The sequence below is a fragment of the Sphaerodactylus townsendi genome, linkage group LG09 (assembly GCF_021028975.2).
Source record: "Sphaerodactylus townsendi isolate TG3544 linkage group LG09, MPM_Stown_v2.3, whole genome shotgun sequence".
NCBI lineage: Eukaryota > Metazoa > Chordata > Lepidosauria > Squamata > Sphaerodactylidae > Sphaerodactylus > Sphaerodactylus townsendi.
Window position 1 is genome coordinate 24,890,798 of NC_059433.1, and position 21,973 is coordinate 24,912,770.

General features: G+C 41.8%; 1 protein-coding gene across 1 annotated transcript; it reads left to right on the forward strand.

The window, feature by feature from the left end:
* The first annotated feature begins 11,837 nt into the window (after positions 1-11,837).
* FAM217A (family with sequence similarity 217 member A) lies at positions 11,838-20,536 on the forward strand. Its single transcript, XM_048508267.1, has 7 exons — positions 11,838-12,323; positions 13,578-13,686; positions 14,123-14,204; positions 14,288-14,313; positions 15,188-15,256; positions 15,375-15,454; positions 19,106-20,536. Exons 1-7 carry the CDS (start codon positions 12,181-12,183, stop codon positions 20,271-20,273), a joined length of 1,677 nt encoding a protein of 558 aa, XP_048364224.1. The 5' UTR covers positions 11,838-12,180; the 3' UTR covers positions 20,274-20,536.
* The last annotated feature ends 1,437 nt before the right edge of the window (positions 20,537-21,973 follow it).

Below are 21,973 nucleotides of genomic sequence, written 5' to 3' on the forward strand. Positions count from 1 at the left end.
TCGGGAACTGCTGAAAACCTGCTGGATCCCACCTTTGCTCACTGGTACAAATTCTAGATCTAACTAATACTATTAATTTTTTGTCTAGAAGGAACTTGATGATGATGTCAAGGCAGAGCCATACTTGGCAAAAAAAAATTAAGTTATTTAACCTTGACTATTTTCATCTTAGTAGTCTATTGTTACTAAACAGCTAACAAAAATTACATCCTCAAAAATAAGTCTACATAGCATTACTTCCAGCACTGGGAGATTCTCAAAAAATGCTGCCGTTTTACTACGAGATTTGCATGTAAGTGGTTGTATGATGAGACAAGATTATAGACCTTAAAATAAAATGTGCCAAACTTCTGTTAGGTTGTAAACACTAATCCCGTAACCAATTTCAGGTGAGGAGAATACACTCTTTGAGAAAATTATATCAAATTGAAACTCGTGTGTGTGTCATAAACTGTTGATTCCAAACTATTCCAGTGTTCAAAGCCCGGCTTCTAGGATAAATGACCAGTTTCACTTGTATACTTTATATGAGGCATCATCCACAATGGGGGTGTGTGTGGGAAAGATAAGGGACAGGAATACATCTTTTAGCTTTGCAAAAACCATATCATAATGGAACATAAACGATTACCGCAATCCACTATCAAGATTCATTAAATCATAAATGAACAGCTTAATTGCTTCTAACTATTTGTGTTCTATTCAGGCTCATGTGAGAATCCCCTCCCCCAAATCCGCTTTTCAACAGATTTTTACTTGTTTTAGTCTTGCACTTCTTGGACAAAGTCTTGAAAAAATTAAATGCCCTTTTCTCACAAAATATTGACTTGGAGTTTTCCAGATGGGCAGTGTTAAAGCTTTCCTTATCTAGGGAGGATTAATTTTATTGAAATATAATCCTTCCTTTATCCCACTCCAGACATTCCTTTAATCTTCTGCAAAGTAGCATTAATGCATTTTCTGGCCTTCATTGTCATCTATATTATTAAGGAACAGGCCTGACTTCTCGGGCTGCAGCTGCTAAGGGTTGCGACTCAGAGCATTCCTTTTCTCAGATGCTGACTCAGTAACAAAAATGCCATCTTATTTATATTGCAATGTGGTGTAACAATAACACTTTACAATGCAGATGTATTGGAGACCTTAAGATGTCCTTCTAAATAGTAAATAGTTATAAAGAAGGATAAAAATTAGCCTTTTGTTTGCGGCTATATCTGCCCTACCCTAGACTCTCTTTTATTGGGTGTCTAGAGTTTATTCCTGCCAAAAATATCCCCCATTTCTTCCAGTCTAGGTTTGACTAAACTGCCCCCTTGTCCTCTTCTCTAGGTTGTTATTAAAGGCAAGTAATGTTTTCCTCATAATTGTTGTATGGTAGGCTGCTGTTACAAGCACTGGAGCATAAAAATGCAGGCAACCCATTCCCACCTACGTACAGTATGCACATACGTTTTCCTTCATCTTCATAAGCACAGCAGAGGAGCTGCTCCTTCAAGGGATCGTGCAGTTTGCAATGATGCGCAGAGAGCTTTATGAATACTCTGTTTATGTCTGTGACGCTATTGCAGCAGTTCAATTTCTGGTAAGTGACTAATGGTGGCAGATTCAGAGAAGATCTTGTGGCAAATGAAAGGACACTTCCCTTCCTTCTCATTTCCTGACATAGTGAAGGTACCTTGTTCAATGGCATCCTTTTGGAAGTTATTGTTCTTTTCTTTTTTCACCTGAGCATAATTGCTTGATTTTTAAGGAAAGTAAGTCAGATAACTTGACCTAATGGGTGAATAACTGTCCATCCTACTCCCTACTGCTGTGCAATCTAAGTGTCACAAGAGCAATATGACATCATAAGAAGACATGGGGAAGGCAGAAGGAACACTGTAGACAGTACAGGCCAATGCTGGTGGCCAATGACTTACTTCTTAAACCAACTGTAGCCATATTACACTTTCATCTAACTAAGGCTGGCTACTTTGCTACTTTCATTTATTTAATGTATTGTCGAAGGCCTTCATGGCCGGAATCACTGGGGTCTTATGTGGTTTCCGGGCTGTATGGCCGTGTTCTAGTAGCATTTTCTCCTGATGTTTCACCTGCATCTGTGGCTGGCATCTTCAGATGATCTGATGGTAGTAAAGCAAGTGGAGTGAGTGTTTGTGTGTGTGTGTGTGTAATGTCCAGGGTGGGAGAAAGAACCATTTGCCTGTTAACAAGTGTAAAGGGTGCAATTAGCAAGCTTGATTTTCATCTGTTGGGTGGGATCCTGCTGCATGAAGATAGCATAATCAATAGTGAGGGTTTCTGCATTGTAATAACCTAGCCTTTTGATCCCTTTGAATGCTTGCTGCCTAGAGTGGTGGGTTGTGTTCTGGGTGGTTTTCACTAGCCCTTTGACTATTTACTGCCTGGAGACATCCTTTGTCTGGGTGGTGTTCATTAGTCACTGTCTTGATTCTAGTGTTTTTCAGTACTGGCAGCCAAATTTTGTTTTCATGGTTTCTTCCTTTCTGTTGAAATTGACAATGTACTTGTGGATTTCAATGGTTTCTCTGTGTAGTCTCACACAGTGGTTGTCAGAGTGGTCCGGAATTTCTATGTTTTCAAATAATATTCCGTGCCCAGCTTGGTTTATCACATGTTCTACTATTGCTGATTTTTCCAGCTGAATTAGTCTGCAGTGCCTTTCATGTTCTTTGATTTATATCTGGGCACTGCGTTTGGTGGTTTTATGTAGACTTGTCCACAGCTGCACGGTACACAGTAGATTCCTGCAGAAGTTAAAGGATCTCTCTTAACGTAGCATTTGTTGAATTTTCTTAGTGGGTCTGTAGATCATATAGGGAAACTGATGAAGAAACATAACCTCAAAACAAGCCTGGAAACCACACAACACCCTTCATTTATTTATTTATATGCTGCTTTCCCCACTATAACCCAACAGCATTTAAAATTGGATTTTAAACAAAACTAGCTTCATGAAACAGACCAGTGCTTCACAAAACTGTAAGATGGGTCAATAACAAGATTTGGGATATAGATAAAACAATTGTATATTTGAATATACCTTCACTCTGATTCTGTTAGGGATGTTTTGGCCATGTAGTTACTAAATCAGAATATATGGGGATTCGTTTTGTACGAAGAGCAGAACAATATGTAGAAATGTTTTTCCAGGTATCAGTCACACTCTCACAGGCAAATGCCACCCCCTTTAAAAATCTTTAATTACTTATTCCTATATAGAAAGACCTAACATCATAGCCTTTTAAAGGAAGCATGGGGCTCTTATTGCCTGTCGTTGCCCATTTCCATATGAGTGATTTGCCCAGGTCCAATGCAATTGAGTAGTCAGCCGCCCCCCCCCCCCCGTTTTCCCACAGTACTGTGGAGTTTCTGTGCACTACCTGGTTTTTCCTCCTCTTCAGCAATGTTTCTCACATCTCTTTTGCTACAGAGTTTTGGGAAAGATTGCAGCAAAGTCAGAGTGCCTGCTGTGTGGCTGGGAAAATCTATATTTTTCTGGTCCTGCCCATTCAGCCCCCACTTCTTAAAAATGACAATTGGTATATCACTATAACAATACATCAATATTCCACTAACAGTTTTTTAAAGTGAAAAATTCCCCCTTTGTAGGGTGTAGGGAAAGGTGGCCCCAAAGGTGCTGCCCGGGCAAGGAAAATGCAGGGAAACCCACTGATCCACCCTTTGGAAACTCCGCTGTCAGGCAGCACTGGATTCCACAGGGAAGTGATGCCACATGAAAAAGGCATTGCCTGATTGCATCCAATGAGTCTCTCATTCCATCCTTAGTTTCATTTCACATTAGTCCTTCAATGTCCAAGTATTTTTTTTCTTCCTGTGTTTTTCTTCCTTCCTCTTCCTGAAGCTGAAGAGCTAAGCATAACTGGCAGCTACCCTGACATCTAGAAAGTATCTGAGATAATGAAATGTCCAGATTTTAACTTCATCTGGAAATGAAATTTGCAGAAGAAATTAAGATGCTCGGATGAATATATGTTTGCAGTAGCACATGTGCAGCAAATAACAAAAAACACAGCTAATGAAAGAGATGGTAGGACAATAGTTATCAAGAGGGAAGTCATAGGAAGGTGTGTATCTGAAGCCAGTGATTAATGCTTTCTTCGATTAAGTATAAGATTCCCTGTGTGAAAACTGGGCTGCAAAATGCTTACCAGGAATGGTGATTCTAAGGCTAAGAGGTCATGTAGAATGTACCATGTTGTGGGATTTTCAGCAGCAGTTCTAGCTTGTGTGGAAAAGTGCTACTCTGGAGTCATCCCTTATCTTTGAGAAGTAGCTTTTCTTCACACATGAACAGGATGAGTTACCAACGTTTATTTACTCTGAAGAAAATTACAGTTATACATTAATCAAGAAAAGGTGCATTAAACAGTCCATTTTAAAAAACAGGAAAACATCATTCTTTTATAACTTGGTATGTGAAAGTACTTTTCTATGAGGGGAAGAATCATGAACCTCAGGCTAATGATCAATCCTAAAGGACAGTTTCTAAAAGAAATATAATGTGGAACAGAGTATTAAATATGTGAAAATTGAACTATAATGGAAAAATCGTATGTAACCTTCTTAACACAGTCAATATTAGGGCTGATCACTTTAATAATAACAGGAGGTAGAATGTCTGAAGTCAAGTCCATTAACTGTTCATTAAATATTGTGACTTTTAAAATCATTACCTTTATTACTTGGACCAATACCAAGTTCTCCAGTCAGCTTTTATATGGAAGTTGCTCTAAATTCACATGCAATATTTCCATTCTAGGGATTATGACAAATTTGAAACATGTATTAATGCTATTTTATATTCAAGGCTTCAGTTATGACTGACTTACTTGGCATCAAGTGGGACTTTACTTCTGAATAAACATGCATAAGATCATGTTCTATACATATTTATATAAATCAGAGAAACAGTTAGGCTTGATATTACAAGCTCTTCCTGAGATGTTCAAATTTAAATCAGTGGAAAGATAGATCAAAGTCTATGGATTATGGTTTTGCATAAATAGAAGGAGGCTAAGAAGTTGAGGGGCCCTAGGTTGCAGTATGGAATTATTACTGGCTAGAGGCCTGTAAGACTCTTGGAGAAATTTGTTTTTCCGATCTTATTTCTCTGGTCCAGTTCCCTGGCCCTTCACAGAAGTCTGACACACGCAGATCTAGCAGGTGATAATGAAGTTCATTTCTGCATGCCAGGTTATTACTAATGTCCTTCCGTGCAGACTATTCCATCCATACACCCAGGACAGAATAATGCTTCACATATATAATCATTTAGGACCGGTTTATACTTAATAATGTATACCACTTGATTGCCCATTACTTAATTGCTACATGTCTGGCAGCTCAATATGTGAGCCAATTCCATTGAAAAACATTGTGATGGAGCTGAAAGTGGTTGGTAGCCTAAGACGACACACATACCAATTTAAGACATTACATGTTATTTATTTAAAATACCCACAATTCTACTGAGCATCTCAGGACCCAAAGGTAGGCAACAACCACGTACAAACAATGATATAAAACAAACACCAACCAGTCCAAAACCACGATGCTTCCCACCTACGGCATTTCCCCTCTCGGCCCAGGCTCAGACTTCCCCAAAACTAATTCTTGGGAACACCTCCGTTTTGTAACCTTGCTGGAGAGCCATGAGCTAGAAGCCTCCCTGGTCTGTTCTAGGAAGCTCTTACAGAGGCAGTGGGTGGCCACTGAAGAGTGTTGAGCCTGTCCTTTTGCCAAATATGCCTTGGATAAGGGGGTTACTCAAAGCTGACCCTTCAGGGAAGAAAGAAGTTGCCTATGGGATTATGAAGGGAGAGGCAGCCTTCAAGTATGTGGCCCCAGGTCATGGGCTTTAAAGAGAAGCATCAGCACACGGAATTGAACCCAAAAATTAAACGGCAGCTAGTAAATGGATCACAGAATAGGAGTAACATCGTCTCACAGGCTAGCCCCAGATAACCAATGGACAGCTGCACTTTGCCCCAGCTGCCCTTTTGGAGAGTCTTCGAGGGCAGTCTCGTGAGTACTCTCTTACCTCACAGTCTTACTCTTACCTCACAGGATTTGTTGTGAGATAAAACAGAGGAGAGGAGAACAATGTAAGCCTCTTTGAGTCTTAACTGGGAATAAAGTTGGGGTATAAATGAAGTCAATGAAAGGACAAACACAGTGGGGAAAAGAACCAGTTTCATGACATCAACCTTGGACAAATCCAAATAGCTGTATGGTGACAGCTATTGTGGTCTCAGTATGGCATCATGCTAGCTACACAATCCCCAATTGGATAGGTTTATTTGCACTATGGTTTTGCTGGTTTTATGTTATGGTTCCTGGATTTTTAAAAAATATATATCTTATTTAGTTATTGCTGATTTAATCACAATGATTTTGTGTTCATTGCGCCACTAAGACTCCTTGAATGAATGTTAGTCTGAAATGGGGCGTACAGATTTTTAAAATGGTTTGAAAATAATTATTTATTTATTTATTTATTCAAATTTCTAGACCGCCCCATCCCCTAGGGGCTCTGGGCGGTGTGACAATTAGCTCTTTGTATAAGAATATGAAATGACACAGAGCTAAATAAAGCATCTCGAAGCAAACAATTCTTCCTTAGATTGTTTTTGGCCAGAATTCAATCTGCATATAATATGGATTTTGGTGATTCTTTCCTTTTTTCATTTTGAAAACCTCAAACAGCTCTAAGCAGGAAGTTAGGTGTCAAAAGGTTGCTTTCACTAGTAATTTTGTTGTCTGAAATTATGCTGTCATTCATGTTGTGATTAGGTTTAGGTTTGTCAGCTCCAGGTTGGGAAATACCTGGAGATTTTGGACATGGAGCTTCAGAAGGGATGGACTTCAATAGGATATAATGCCATGATGTTTCCCTTCCAAAGTGGTCATTTGCTCTAGATAACAGATCTCTGTCGCCTGGAGATCAGTTGTAATCCAAGGAGGTTAATAACCCTAGGTTACCTCCAGGATAGACTACTGTAATGCTCACTACATATAGATGCCTTTGAACACAGTTCAAAAAGTTGTTGTGAGTTTTCCGGGCTGTGTGGCCGTGGTCTGGTAGATCTTGTTCCTAATGTTTCGCCTGCATCTGTGGCTGACATCTTCAGAGGTGTGTGTAACAGACTCCCCTCTGTGATACACCTCTGAAGATGCAAGCCACAGATGCAGGCGAAACGTTAGGAACAAGATCTACCAGACCACGGCCACACAGCCCAGAAAACCCGCAACAACCAAGCTGATTCCGGCCATGAAAGCCTTCAACAATACAGGTCAAAAACTTCCATAAGACTTGAATGCAGTAGTAGGATTGCTAGCTGAGTGGACTACAAGCAGCATATGACACTAGTGCCATGGTGGCGAACCTTTGGCACTCCAGATGTTATGGACTACAATTCCCATCAGCCCCTGCCAGTTGGCCATGCTGGGAGGGGCTGATGGGAATTGTAGTCCATAACATCTGGAGTGCCAAAGGTTCGCCACCACTGCACTAGTGCTTACAGAACTGCATTGAATGCCTGCTTGTTTCTGGTCCCAGTTCAAAGTGCTGGTTTTAAAGCTTTATAAATCTTGGGACCAGTATTGCTTACTCTCATACAATCCTGTCCAGGCACAGCCGAGTGTCACCCCATCCCCTGGCACAAAGCAGACAGCCATGAAAAAGAGGTCTGTTTCAATTATTGGAATGCCCTCCTCTTTGCCTGGCACATTCTCTTGACATTTTTAGGGTGCCAGGTAAACTTTTTTTTTATTTCCAATAGATTTTAACCCCTCTTTTTAAAATTGCTTCTTGATGGTAAATTTGGTTCTATCTGCTGTGTTAATTTATCAGTGCTGGTTGACTTTTTAAATGTTTCATATTGTGTTGTATTTTATATTTTGAAGAACTGAACTCATGCCAGGACGTTATTAGGGATGGGGCAGTCTAGACATATTTAAAACAAATAAAATTGCCTTTCTGAGGGAATGTTTTTAAAAAGTAATTTGAGGATATTATCCCTCTGTTCGCGTCGAATTTTGCAGTTTACCCAGGCTGGTTTGGGTTTAAAAAATTGTAATAGAATATAGAAAGAATCATGGAACTCTGCAGAACATGTTGTATGGGCCCGAGTCACAATGTCCTGATGACACATTAAGATTCTGGAAAGCCAAACCCTAGCAAATAGAAGCATCTAAAGAAGCACCGAGTTTACTGAAGTGAGAGTATGCAGAGGTATTTGCTAACTATGGTCATTTTTACTGTATTTCTTATTACTTCTAGGCTATGAAAAAGCACTGTTTTAAAGTGAGTATGTACAATTAATTGCAAACTCAATTGTGACATATCACAATGGTTTGCCTCTACTGTTGATAATATTTCATATCAAATGTGAGGTTTAACTAAACCACCTTCAACACATAATTGCTGTCAATTGCTGCTTCCATACTCAAGCCTCCTTCAACAATGGCATTAAAGCAACAACCACTTCATCTATCAAAAGCAACAGTTGTATTCTACTCACAAGAAGGCAACGCTGCTTGCAGTAAAACAACCTGGAAAAAGTGCAAAGAGCCAGTTAAGTACCCATACTGAGTGTGTTTACAACACCTTTTTATTTCAGGAAAAAACTACTGAGTAAATTTCATGCTGAAGAAGAGGATCAACCAGGTCTCCCTGATATTAACATGTAAGTTTCAAACGTGGTAAAAATAAGACATTGATACATAATACTTTAAAATTAAACATAGTGGAGATTTTGAGACAACATTTCATAGATATAACACAGGAAAAAAATAGGGATTCCAGTCTCCAGGTGGGACCCTGAGAATCCCTGGAATTGCTGCTCTTCTTCAGACTACAGAGATCCCTGGAGAAAAGGCATGCTTTGGAGGGTGGACTGTTGTTGGGGGATGGGGGGTTGTATCCAGGTGACTGAGGCATTCCTACCTCATTGTAACTGCTTAACACTACAAATCAAATGCTGCTAAAATGATATAAGTAACCAGCCTGCTATATGTTACCACTGCCATCTGGGGCATTCTTTCCTTGATCTTCACTTTATGGCTTCACTAGCTTTGTAGATAACTAGGCTTCCCCTGACACTCTGATCTCATGAGAACCAGGATTGTTTCCATTATCTCGTGGGGGCAGGAAGCCAGGTGGCTCTCTATCACTATCTGTCACTGACCTTGGGGCACCTCAGCCCCAAACTATCTTTACAATTCTTGAGAAAACACGAGGGGGGACTAACAATGGGATAAAGGAGATGGCAAATGTCAGGTTCGTCAGAACTGGCTTTGCCAAGCTTTGGGTGCTCTGACGCTTTCTCAATAAATGCTACAGATCGACTGTACAGATTGGCTTAAGGTTCGAGACCTAACAACTGTATAGCATTGTACTTGTCCTCCTCAAGCTCCATTTCCAAATCTCCAAGAGTTTCCCAGCCTTAATCGCACAACTACCCCACGCTAATGGTCAAGGTTAAGTTAACCTTAAAAACAGGTTGTGGATTGGCCATTATTTAAGTCTTAAATGTCACTTGAATGACCATACAAGTTTAGGGCTCAATCCAGTCAAAAGTCCCATTAATTTTCTCCCATGGAAATCAGATATACAGTATTGTTAATGCTCGCTGTTAATGTGAACTGTATTGTTAATACTTTGACTGAAATTATCAAGTGTGTAACTTTACCTGGATCATGACCAAAATCAGTACTAGCTCTCTACAAGCACTAGGAATAATAATATATTTCAATAAGATATTTGATTGCATCACTACTATAGCACTGGATTTTTTCACGCATGTCAAAAGACAAATTTCACATTGCACTTATTAGAAAAGGTATTGAAAGTAAGACCAACGTATTGCCCCAAATCGGCCTCTGCACTCAGCAGAGGCAAATTTGCTGGTGATCCCTGGCCCCTCAATGATGCGGCTGGTTTCCACTCGGGCCAAGGCCTTTACAGCTCTGGCCCCTGCCTGGTGGAACGCTCTACCTCCAGCTACGCGGGCCCTGCGGGATCTTAATGAATTTCGCAGAGCCTGCAAGACAGAGCTGTTCCACCAGGCCTTTGGGGAGTCCGGCCGCTGATGCCCCCCCTCCTCTTTACAACATCTGTGGACCCTGCCGTTCCCCCCTCCCTCTCCCCTTCTCTCTTAGGGGATTATTAGTAGGATGCCATCGGTACATTTGATATTAGGATGCTGCATTTTAATGGGGTTTTAACATATAGAGCCATATTTAATGATTATTTAAACCTTGATATTATGGATTTTATCGTGCTCTATCTATTTGTCTTGTTCGCCGCCCTGAGCCCTCCGGGGGAGGGCGGTTTATAAATATAATAAATAATAATAATAATAACTGCAGCTAGAAATGCAGTGGCCTGGGGAAAAATTAAAATTCAACCTCACCCCATTTTTCCTTCCCCCCCCCCCCCAGTTTTTACTCAGGAAAAACTGGAAAATTGGGAGTGTACTAAAAAAAACAACCCTCCTGTGAAATATTTTATCTTTTAGAATGAATGAAATGCTTTCAAAGACAAGAATGCTTTAGACATAGATAGCATTTGAATGAATGAATGAAATGCTTTTAGAATGAATGAAACGCTTTCAAAGACAAGAATGCATTAGACATAGATAGCATTTAAATCCAAGATATATTTCCACACCTAAAACAACACCTAATCTTCGGGGTGGGGGGGGAGGTGACTTCCACATTTCAGGAAATTTTACGTCTCTAGCTGCTTATATGGAGCCTACCATGGTCTGTAGTTAGGACAGCCAACACTCAGGTGTGGCCTGGAGATCTCCTGGGTTTACAACTGATCTCCAGACTACAAATATTAATTCCCATAATAATAATAATAATAATAATAATAATAATAATAATAATAATAATAATAATGTCAGCTGCAAAAGGCCACCCTACTCGGCTCTGCCCGCATTATTCGTCGATACATCACACAGTCCTAGATGTTTGGGAAGTGTCCGACGTGTGATGTAATACAAAATCCAGCATATTGATCTTGTTTGCTGTGTATAACTGTTTTGTAATAATAATAATAATAATAATAATAATAATAATAATAATAATAATAATAATAATAATAATAATAATAATGGTTGTTTTGGAGAGTGCCCATTATGGCTGAAATCCTTCCATTTCAAACTGCAAACCGTGGAGGGGGTGATGTCTATGGCATTATACCCAGCTGAAAGCCTTCCTTTGCAAACTGCAAACTTATCGAGGAGGTGACCTCTATGGCATTATAGCCTGCCAAAATTCTTCCATTTCAAACGGCAACCTGTGGAGGGGGGTGACCTCTACGGCATTACACTCTGCTGAAATCCTTCCATTTCAAACGGCCAACTGTGGAGAGTGAGTGACTTCTTTCGCTGTGCACCTCTTGCCCTTCCCTCAGCTTCTGAGGAAAGAGGACGCCTCATTGTGAGGCAAAGTGGATTTCATTAGGGAGAGACACCCCGACACCACCCCACCACCCCGACGTCCACAGCCGATAGCAGCGTGCAGGGACGACCGCGGCGAGGCAAAAACGAGGACAGAGCAAGGAAGCCGCCCCAGCCCTCAGAAGAAGGGCCCTTCCCCTCCTTCGGAAGGCCTCGCGGCCTCCTGCAGCGACTGGGCCCGTTGCCATGGCGACCGGCTCCCTGGCCTGAGGAGGAAGCGTCTGGGCCTACCCAGCAGCGTCCTCCCTATGCAGTCCTGCACCCGGTGGGGAGCAGGGTGGCGGCGCAGGGGTCCGGGGAGAAGGGGGTGAGGCGAGAGCATCCACCCCGACGTAGAGATACTCTCGCCTTCCTCATCCCCCCCAACTTCCTCTCCGAGAGTGGTTGTTCCTGCTTGAAGTTACAACTCTTCTTATGTTTCTCTTGCCTGGCTTTTAGCTCTCGCGTAGTCCATGGGTATTAGGAGAGGACCAGGAGCAGCTGCACGTGGTGTGGACCAAGATTAGAAAAGAGGCAGTATTTTTCCATTTTCCCCCAATATTTTTCAATATTTTCTCACTAGGAATGGGATTCGCCTTTTAACATAAAAGTCATTTGCATGTCTGGGGCCTCAGCTACTTGCTTCATACATTATGCACCATATTTATGAACAGCGGAGAGCTGAATGCCTGATCCTAAACCTCTGGCATATCTACATGATGAGGCGCAAACATGCATTTCCTCACACACAGAATGCACTAGAAATGTTTTGCACCGAAACGCCAACAGTGTGACCCGGAAACGAGAGGGTCAAAAGTACATTCTTTGGTATGTATGTTTGATTTTAAATTGCGTCTCTTCTGCTTTCTTGACTGTCTTCTTTCTGTGTTAACTAGATGTTCTCATTCAAAGAGGAGCATGATCCGTTTTTAACCTTACAATTTGTACGCATGCAGACATTCCTAAAACAGTGCACACTCGACTCCTGGATGGCGAGGAAACCTGTTCTGATTTTTTTCAAACCTTATCTACCAGTCCACTATCTGGTAGAGCTACCAGCTCTGGGATGGAAAATGCTTGCAGATTTCTGGGTGGTACCTGGGGAAGGCAGGGTAGTTCAGCAAGTTATAATGTTATAGAGTCCACCATCTGAAGCAGCCAATTTCTCCAGGGGAATGGATTTCTGTTGCCTGGAAATCAACTATAATTCTGGGAAATCTCCAGGCTGCACCTGGAGGTTGGCAGGCCTAGTATGGGCTGCATTTTGACCTTTAGAGGCCATAAGCATCCTCATATACTGTGTATGTAATTCAAAATAAAAACAGTAGTAAACCATAAAACATATATATTCTAATGAATAAATATCATTGTTTGTATGGAACAAAACACCTACTACTCCATAGCTTTCTTACCTTGAAGATACATAGTATTTTAACTTACATGAATCAAAGATGCAAAATATTGTTTACAGTTGTTTACTTATAACTTTACTTGTACTACCAAAAGTTGTCTCCTGCATTTTTTCATTGCAAAGTTTTTGATCATATCCTCAAACTTAACCTGATGTAACAAATCTGCTTCAATAATTAGCGGCGATAAGGAGGGAAAAAACTCTATGGAGCCCTCTTTACCTGAGACCCTAAGCACGCGCTTATTTTGCCTAATGGTTAATCCAGAGGTGACCCTAGGTATACTATGTTACTGTTGCAGAAATGAGATTACTGCAAGTTCTGATGATAGGTCAGAATCCCTTGGAATGTCTTCTGTGACTTGCATCCCTCCTGCCATTAGCTAGCTTTAAAAAAATGAAATATTTGAGCCAACACACCTGAATGGGGCCAAATCTCCCAAGCCAGAGAGATATGGATGATCAGATGACCCTTCATTTCATTAGACCAAAGCAGCATGGCCGCATTTGCATTTTTATTTTGACAGTCTTAGCCATAGTAGAATGTGACCTGGCTCTGCTTTTTGGCACAATTGTAACTGCTGCTTCCGTATTAAGTTGTTGATTTTTGCTACTTTGCTCATATTAATTTCTGTTCTCTTTTGTGTCGCTTCTAAATCCCTATCCCCATACAGGTTTGGCAAAGGAAACATGACCAAGAAGTCTCCCAACTTAATGGAAAAAAATAACTTTGTTCCTGGCATCTATGGGACCAGTCTCCCTCTGAGCAGCTTTGCTCACCAGGTAGATGTGTTTTTACATCATTCTCTCCTCACATGTGTCTCATGATCAAGTAGGTCACAGTTTATCATATTAAGAATGGACAATATTGCTTTATTTTTTTGAAGACAAAAGGGATTCAAATTTTAGGTGTGAGGAACACTTCAGTGAGAAGATTATGGAACAGCACAAAACAAGAGTGTACCATTTTTGTTATCTCTCAAGAAAAAGTAGATTGAAAAATTTATCATGGGATTTTTCTACTTTTGGTTTGTTTAGTTGCTTTACCAATGTTCATTACTCATTTGAGCATACCAATGAATCTGGTTTACAGTGTTCCTAATTGCAATTCTTGACCAGCCCCTCCCCACCCCGTTCTATTTAAAATGCAAACTTAAATTATACTTGATGTACCTGCTATAAATACAGTTGGTGAAACTCTAAAGATATGTCATTGCAGACACAACACAATTGTGGTTCGGATTCTGATGGCTCAGCTGAAAATAAATTAAATTCACATGGAGATAAAATTGTCTCTGGAGGTAAGCAAGTATAAACATTCTTAATGCAAACAAATTGTTGTTAAAGTGTGTGTTGGTAAAACTTAACTCTCGGTCTTCTACAGGTGTTCTTGCAAGTACATTCTATAAGGTAAGAACAATATAAGCATTGCTTTATTAATAATACTTATACAAACCTATAGTGTCCTGTTACAGTTTTTAATCCATAGAGACATACACATTATTTAGGCATGAATGGGCCTCTAAAGAAAAATAATTGTTTGTCATTGAAAGATTCCTGCCTTGTTTTTTCTTGATAGAAAGAACCAATGGGTCCCATTTGGGAGCTAATGGTAATGCGACTGTAGATAGAACCCCTCAGTAATTTCAAAAATCCTGTGGAATGCTACCCTTACCAGCATCATTTCATGTTTTGGGAGACGCCTTGACTGCCAATTGCCTGTGTTGCTGCAGCTCCCCATTGTGTGTTGTTTTGACTGGGATGTATTAAGCTCAGACTTCACCAAGGGTCATCCATTGCCTCAGGTGGTCGGCAACATTGCCATTTATTTGCCTTTGTAGCACAAATAAGTTATAGTTCCAGCGAATGTTATAACATGAAATAACATCTCTGATGCCCCCGTGTGGATGCTTCATGTAGGATGTCTATCCCTGTGTCCTTTCTGCAAGGATTTTTTTCCCCTCAAATTGTATAGTTGCATATGTATACCCTTTGACAAAGGTCAGTTCAGTTGCATATGCTGCTGAAGCTCATACAGAGCATATGCGGGCTTAATAGGGGGATCTAAAATTTGTGTTGATGTCAAAACACGCAACACAAATGAAAGGTTAAATCGGTGTCATGTAAACTTACTCGGTAACTGTTAATATTAGCACTGTGGCTTGTATGTTAGTCTTTTTGCTGGTCTGTGACTGTATTTAATAAAGTGAGAAATGAGAATGAAAGATGAAAGTTTAAAACAGATGTACCTTCTTGATTGTGAGGGCACTCTTCTCTTTTCCAGGATCATTATAAATCTGCAGTGGAACAGCTAGCAGCTCTTAGCTTGTCAAAAAATACAAGGACAGCACAGGTAGTATTCGTTTGCTAAGATCTTTGAATGCAGTTTGCTTCTTTTTTGTATTATGTGTTTTTATTCTGACGTGCATATCAATAACGTTCTGTTTTTGGCCATATTTTGCTCATTTCAGCTCAATTCAAACAGCGACAAACAAGGGACCCTCAATTTCTGGAGCTATATGTACCACCAAGGCACCAATTCAGTGAGCAGGTAAATACATTTATTATCGTTGTAAAGGTAGTTAAATAGAATAACTAGACAAAAGTGCCAAATATGCAGATAGCCATGTTCCTAGTTTAAAACTGAGTGCCAAGTATCAGTCTTATGGGAAGTGTGTATCAACACTTTACAGTTTTTAAGTTTTTAATGTTCTCGTTCATTGTACAATCCAGAACACGCTACCGAATTTGCCAGAGTGTTGCTGTATATTCAGGTCTCCATTGTTTAGCCCTAAGAAAGAGCTATACCATTTTTTGTTAATTATTTTATAGTCTTACTAGCGTGGCCCGGCCATGCGTTGCTGTGGCTTATTGTGGTGAAATGGGAAAGGAACAGTAGCAGCAAATCAATTGCAGAGGCCAGCAGTACATGCTCATGCAAACACGCAGCCTGATACTGTGCGATGTCAGTGATGTGTGTGCCTGCATTCCTGGGGGGGGGGGGAATGGAAAGGCACCCCTCCCACACATCTAGGCTGGCTGGTCATGATCCTTTACCTGGGAGTAAGTTTGGTTGGTGGCAATGGGTGTCGCTTCTGAGGAAACCTCCTCTGACGGGTGTGACGCAGCCATTCAAAGTATGTCATGGTTGCTGTACTTGGAGTCTTTACTCCTGAGTACGCGTGCCTGGTTTCTTTAACTGTAACTGCAGTATTCAGGGAATCTTAGGGTGCCTGGCTCCCTCCCTCCCGCCCCTTGCAAGTCAGCCTCTCACTCTCTTCCCTCCTCCCTTCTCTTCCTTTGCATGCCACCCTCCCTCCCTCCCTTCCCTTTCCCCTCCGCTTAGGGTGGGTGGGTCCTATTAAGATGCTGGGCCCCCTGCCTCCCTCCCTTGCATGCCACAGCTCACTGTCTCCCCTCTCTCACTTCTCTTCCCTTGCATGCCTCCCCCCCCCCCTCCGTCCCCTTTCTCTCCCCCCCCCTCCTTCCCTTGCATGCCACCCAGTGGTGGATCCAAAATTTTAGTAACAGGTTCCCATGGTGGCGCGGATCTCAAACTGTGGCGTAGCGCCAATGGGGCTGGGCGGGGCACGACAGGGGCGTGGCCGGCCATTCCAGGGGCGGGGCATTACTGGGCGGGGCTGTGGCAAGCGACGCGAGTCAGCTGTGCCGGTCCTTGGGTGGGAAACGAATGCACGCAGGCGCAGGCTGCCACGCACGCTGGTGCACCTCCTCCTGCTAGATCATGCTTCCAAGTTCTGTGGCGCTACTTCTGAGAGAAGGGTCGTGAATAAAGGCAAAAATCACGCGGACAAAAATCACTCAATTAGTAACCTCCTCTCTCGCACACACACACAAATAATTAGTAATTCTCTACTCGAACTCAGGAGAAACTGCTGGATCCCATCTCTGGATGCCACCCCTCCCTCTCAGTGGCAGTGGAGGTTAAGAGAGCTCGCGGTATCTAATCTGAAGGGAACCGGTTTGATTCTCTTCCTCGCTCTGCCACCTGAGCTGTGGAGGCTTATCTGGGGAATTCAGATTAGCCTGTGCACTCCCACACACGCCAGCTGGGTGACCTTGGGCTAGTCACAGCTTCTCGGAGCTCTCTCAGTCCCACCTACCTCACAGGGTGTTTGTTGTGAGGGGGGAAGGGCAAGGAGATTGTCAGCCCCTTTGAGTCTCCTACAGGAGAGAAAGGGGGATATAAATCCAAACTCCTCTTCCTCCTCTTCTTCTTCTCCTCCTCCTCCTCCTCCTCCTCCCCTCTCCCTCGTGTGTATGTGTGTGTATGTGTTTCACTTCCACTCGAGTTACTGCCTATGTGCTGTTTCCACTGCTCATCTTTGGCCATCTGAGTGAACATTCTAAGGGCACGAACATTCTAAGGGTGACAGTTACACACAGGCCCCTCCCTGTCCTTCACCAGGGAGCGCCAGGAAAAAGGCGTTTTTACCTGGGCCAGGTATGAAATTTCAGGTATGTGAACATCTGAAAACACTCTCGCCTGACTGACTATAGTGGCTGGGAATTTTCAGAGGAATTGGCCCAGCAGTTACTGAGGTACCCTGTCATCAACACATACACGGTTAGCTTTTTATATATATAGATTTCAAAAGTTTTGACCTAAACTCTGGAAATTTCCATAGTTATGTTAAAGCAGTTTTACTGATGTATTGTCGAAGGCTTTCACGGCCGGATTCAACTGGTTCTGGTGGGTTTTCCGGGCTGTGTGGCTGTGGTCTGGTGGATTTTGTTCCTAACGTTTCGCCTGCATCTGAATGTTGCGTTTTGTGGTTTCTACATAAGTCTACATAGGTCTACATAGGAACCACAAAATGCAGCATTCAGACCCGTATTAAGGAACACGAACAACACTGTCGGCTTAACCATCCTGAAAAATCTTTAGTTGCAGAACATGTGTTAAACAAAACTGGACATAATATTTTATTTGAGAACACTGAAATTCTGGACAATTCAGAAGCTTACTATGTCAGACTGCACAGGGAGGCCATTGAAATTCACAAACACCAGGACAACTTCAATAAAAAAGAAGAGACGTTAAAAATTAGCAAAACTTGGCTCCCAGTAGTTAAAAAATGGACTGATAACCCCACCTGCAATACAATGCACTCAACCACACCTTTGAATAGCAAGTTCCACCCAAACACTTAATGATTGGTTCCCCACCCTGGGACATCGACAATATACCACACTAAACTTTCCCTTCTCACTTAGACACAGTATGAAACAGACTTTTCTCTGTGATACACCTCTGAAGATGCCAGCCACAGATGCAGGCGAAACGTTAGGAACAAAATCCACCAGACCACAGCCCAGAAAACTCACCAGAACCCGTTTTACTGAACTGGTCAGTCTAACTACAAGTGGGGGGGAGGGGGGTGATTTTGCACCCCCCACGTGTCTGAATGAGCTGCGCCCGGGGACATGTGACACCATGTGGCAGAACAGGGGAAGATCCCTTCCAGTCTGCCAGCCATTCATGTGTCAACACAGGAGTGAAGCCAAGAAAAAGCATAGCTTGCTTTGCCGCTTCTCCTTTTGGAAAATATGGCTGTACACCAGCTTCTTTCGGCTGCATCATGACCTTCACCAGCTACCATTGACAGATGTATCTTCTACTGAATTATCAACACCTATTGGGGATGAATTCTATAGATCATGTGATGTCTAAATAAGTACTTCTATTTGTTTGTCCAAAACTATTATTTAGTAACTTTTCTAGCTAGATACTGAAGTGGAGGTAGGCAAGTTTTCTTTTAAATGAGACTGATCACCTCCCCCTCCCATAGTACTTTGCACACAGCTTGCTTGTGCCATCCAGTTTATTTTATTAAATTTATTCCTAATCCTGTTGTCTCGATCTGGCATGGTAAAAATGAAGCCTGCCCAGTTCTCTGCATTTATTGTGCCATATGATTTGTAAGATGTACTAAAGCAGTTAAAAAGACAAAGAGGAACAGAAGTAATCAGGAATGTTAAGGGATGTTCTATTTTTAAATATGGAATAAAAAGTTTTGTATATTAGCGAATGTCTTACTTCAGTGTGTATTAACATAGAATTTAGTTGCAAATACATTTATTCTTCCTGTACATGAACAATGACACCAATAACTGCCTCATGGACATGTAATGAAATGCCCTACTTTGATTAGTACACAGTTTTTCTCTTTCTCTGCAGAAAAACTTTTGCAGAAATGCCATCTAGCTCCAGTGATACTCCAATAAGCCTCATCTGTACCAATCCAGCACTGGTAGGTTCTCACCGTGTGAATAAATACCAGTCCATTTTGTATCCTGGAGCTCAGCAGACTGTTTCAGAAAACTGCTGTAGAAATGGAGACGGTGACTTTTTCAGGAAGACCCGGAAAGCCTCTGCTTCTGATTCGTATCCTGCTACAAATAATAGTTGCGAAGATCTGCTTTCTGTAATGAAACTGGCGTGGAAAACCAGAAACAGCCAGAGAGAGGACAGCCTTTTCGCTGAGAAAAAGGATTCATTTGAGAGTTCAAAAAATAGGGTAGATCTGCTAAAGTATTTCAAAAATGCAAATCTTAATCTAAGACCAGAGCCTATAGAAGACATAGAAACTTCCAGTTCAGCCGAGTGCCATACATTTTCATATCCTGATTTCCTTCCTATGCCTTTCAATAAATTGGATTTAAAAAAATTGTCCTCATCCAAGTGGAATGACTGGAAATTAGCATTTGAACCACCTTTGGAAGAGTCGCTTGATAAACTCATTTCTCGCTTAGTGGAAATGGAAAGGTTACAGCACTTGACAATATTAAAAGAAAGGACAAAGGAACGATCCGCTTCTCCTACCACGGCTCTCAATAACCGCCCCAGTTCTACAAAAGAGTTGTATCAGTTGAAGCAGCTGAAGTCAGTTGATCTTTTGTGTCCCCAGGCAGCCTTTGATGGAGATTTGCACAATTTTAGCAGTTGTGTGCAGGAACCAGACATCCCAAAGTGCTCTTGCCACCGCTGCCAACAGAAATGGAATTCCAGGCCAATTTCCCCAATGTGTTCAAAGCAGTTGCGATCATCCTGCAATAAGTGCACTAAAGCACCAGTGACTTTAGACTCCAGCAACATAGTTGCCCGAAGGTCTCTGTCATGCTCTAGTTCAACAAAAGTCCGATCAGGTGTCAAGGTGCTTTCGCCCAGCACACCTGTACCTTTTTTTTTACCTGACGGCGAAAATGCAAAATGTAAACAGCAGAAGACCAGAAGAAAATCTTGCAGAAAAAATGTAGCATTAATGAGCAAACCTTTCACCTCTCAGAAATTAAAATCTTTATCTGTTCTGGCAACAACTAAGTATACTCAGGTTGACCATCAGTAATCTGCTGAATTAGCTTGTTAGATCAAAATCACTTCAGAATGTTGCATCTCTTTGTTATTTGTGTTATATTAGCATATCAGATTTTTTTTTTACCTTAGCAATCATTTTCATGATCTCTTTTGAAAAGAAAGTAGCAAAAATTATTCCAACTTTATTAGTGATGAGCCGGCCAGCGGCAACTGTAATCGTTTTCCTTGGAGATTTTATTTTGATGCAGTATTCTTTTTTTCCCCCTTTGGAATATGTTTATATTAAGATGTAAATAAAATACAGCATGTAGACTATCTCCTTGGTATGATTCTAAACTGAAAAATAATGAGAGATTAAATACACTTGTGATAGAAGCGCTGATAAATTGGCTCCAGGAAAGTTACTCTAGAGTCGGGGTGGTGAGAGTGAGGAACATGTGCTGTTCTCAAGACTATGGATGGAACCGCCCATGTTCAGAAGCTGTGTGTGGCTTTGATTACCAAATACTTAGGTTACACCACCTGGTCTAGCTGTTCCCTGGTGAACTGTTCTAGACATGCCCAAATGCTGTGCCGCTAATTATCTCACAGCTTTCAAAATTCTCCTGGCTTTCAAAAGATGATTGCTGTGCAAATGTAAGGCAAAAGAAATATACCAGAGTACTGCCAGAAGCAGAATTAGCTACGTGGTTTTTCTGAATTGTAACTTTCTCTTGTGAAAACAAACTACTTTAAATCTTTAGGCTACGGAGAACATAACAAAAGCCCTGTGTAGGGCATATTGCTTGCCCAGCACCTTCTCTTACACCCTGGCGAACCAGTTGCACTGGAAGTCCAGCAAACAAAACTTCTGCTGATGTTGCCTTATAACAGCGGTGGCGAACCTATGGCACGAGTGCCAGAGGTAGCACTCAGAGCCCTTTCTGTGGGCACACATGCACAGAGTTCATCATGGGGGGGGGGATCACCCCCCCCCCACACACACACACACACATTTAGGCTAGCCTGGGCACAATCCTTTACCTGGGAGAAAGCTCGGTTGCTGGCAATGGGGCTAGCTTCTGAGTAAACCCTCCTAGGGTCGTGATTCACCCATTTTAAGTGTTGCATGGTTGTTTCATCAAGCTTACTCCTGAGTAACGTGCGCCTCTGAGCCAACCGTTTTTTTCTAAACTAAAACCTCAGTATTCAGGTTAAATTGCCGTGTTGGCACTTTGCAATAAATAAGTGGGTTTTGGGTTGCAATTTGGGCACTTGGTCTCGAAAAGGTTCGCCATCACTGCCTTATAAGCATCAGTATTAAGAGTTTCTGCATCTGAGTGTGGCAGTTAGTTATTATGGCCAGTAGCCACTGATGGACCTGTCCTCCATGAATCTGATTAGTCAAGGGTGATTGATTTCCCTTAGAAGTGTCTGGTTGCTATCTACATGTCATATGCAGCAATGAAGATTCACATGTAATCTCACAGTGTTCTGGACAGTCTTCACCATCAGGTGACTGCTACTTTTAATACAACTTGTTTAGCAGTGGAAAAAAACCCTTGCATGCCTGTGCTGAGACCGTGGCAGATCAGCTGTTTCAGGGTCTCGATTGTTTAGCAGGGGGAGGGGGAGCAGGCTCAGTTTATCATCTGAATGTGGATAACTAGAAGCAAAAACTCCCCACTTTAACAGCCACATTTGGGTCTGCCCTGAGAAACAAGCTTGTTCCATAGTAGATTCCACTCCTGA

Coding starts and splice junctions, on each gene's coding strand:
- FAM217A (XM_048508267.1), top strand. CDS start 12,181: ATGCCTGATCCTAAACCTCTGGCATATCTACATGATGAGGCGCAAACA. Junction 12,324..13,577: donor GGTCAAAAGTACATTCTTTG/GTATGTATGTTT, acceptor ATCCCCATACAG/GTTTGGCAAAGGAAACATGA. Junction 15,257..15,374: donor AAAATACAAGGACAGCACAG/GTAGTATTCGTT, acceptor TGCTCATTTCAG/CTCAATTCAAACAGCGACAA.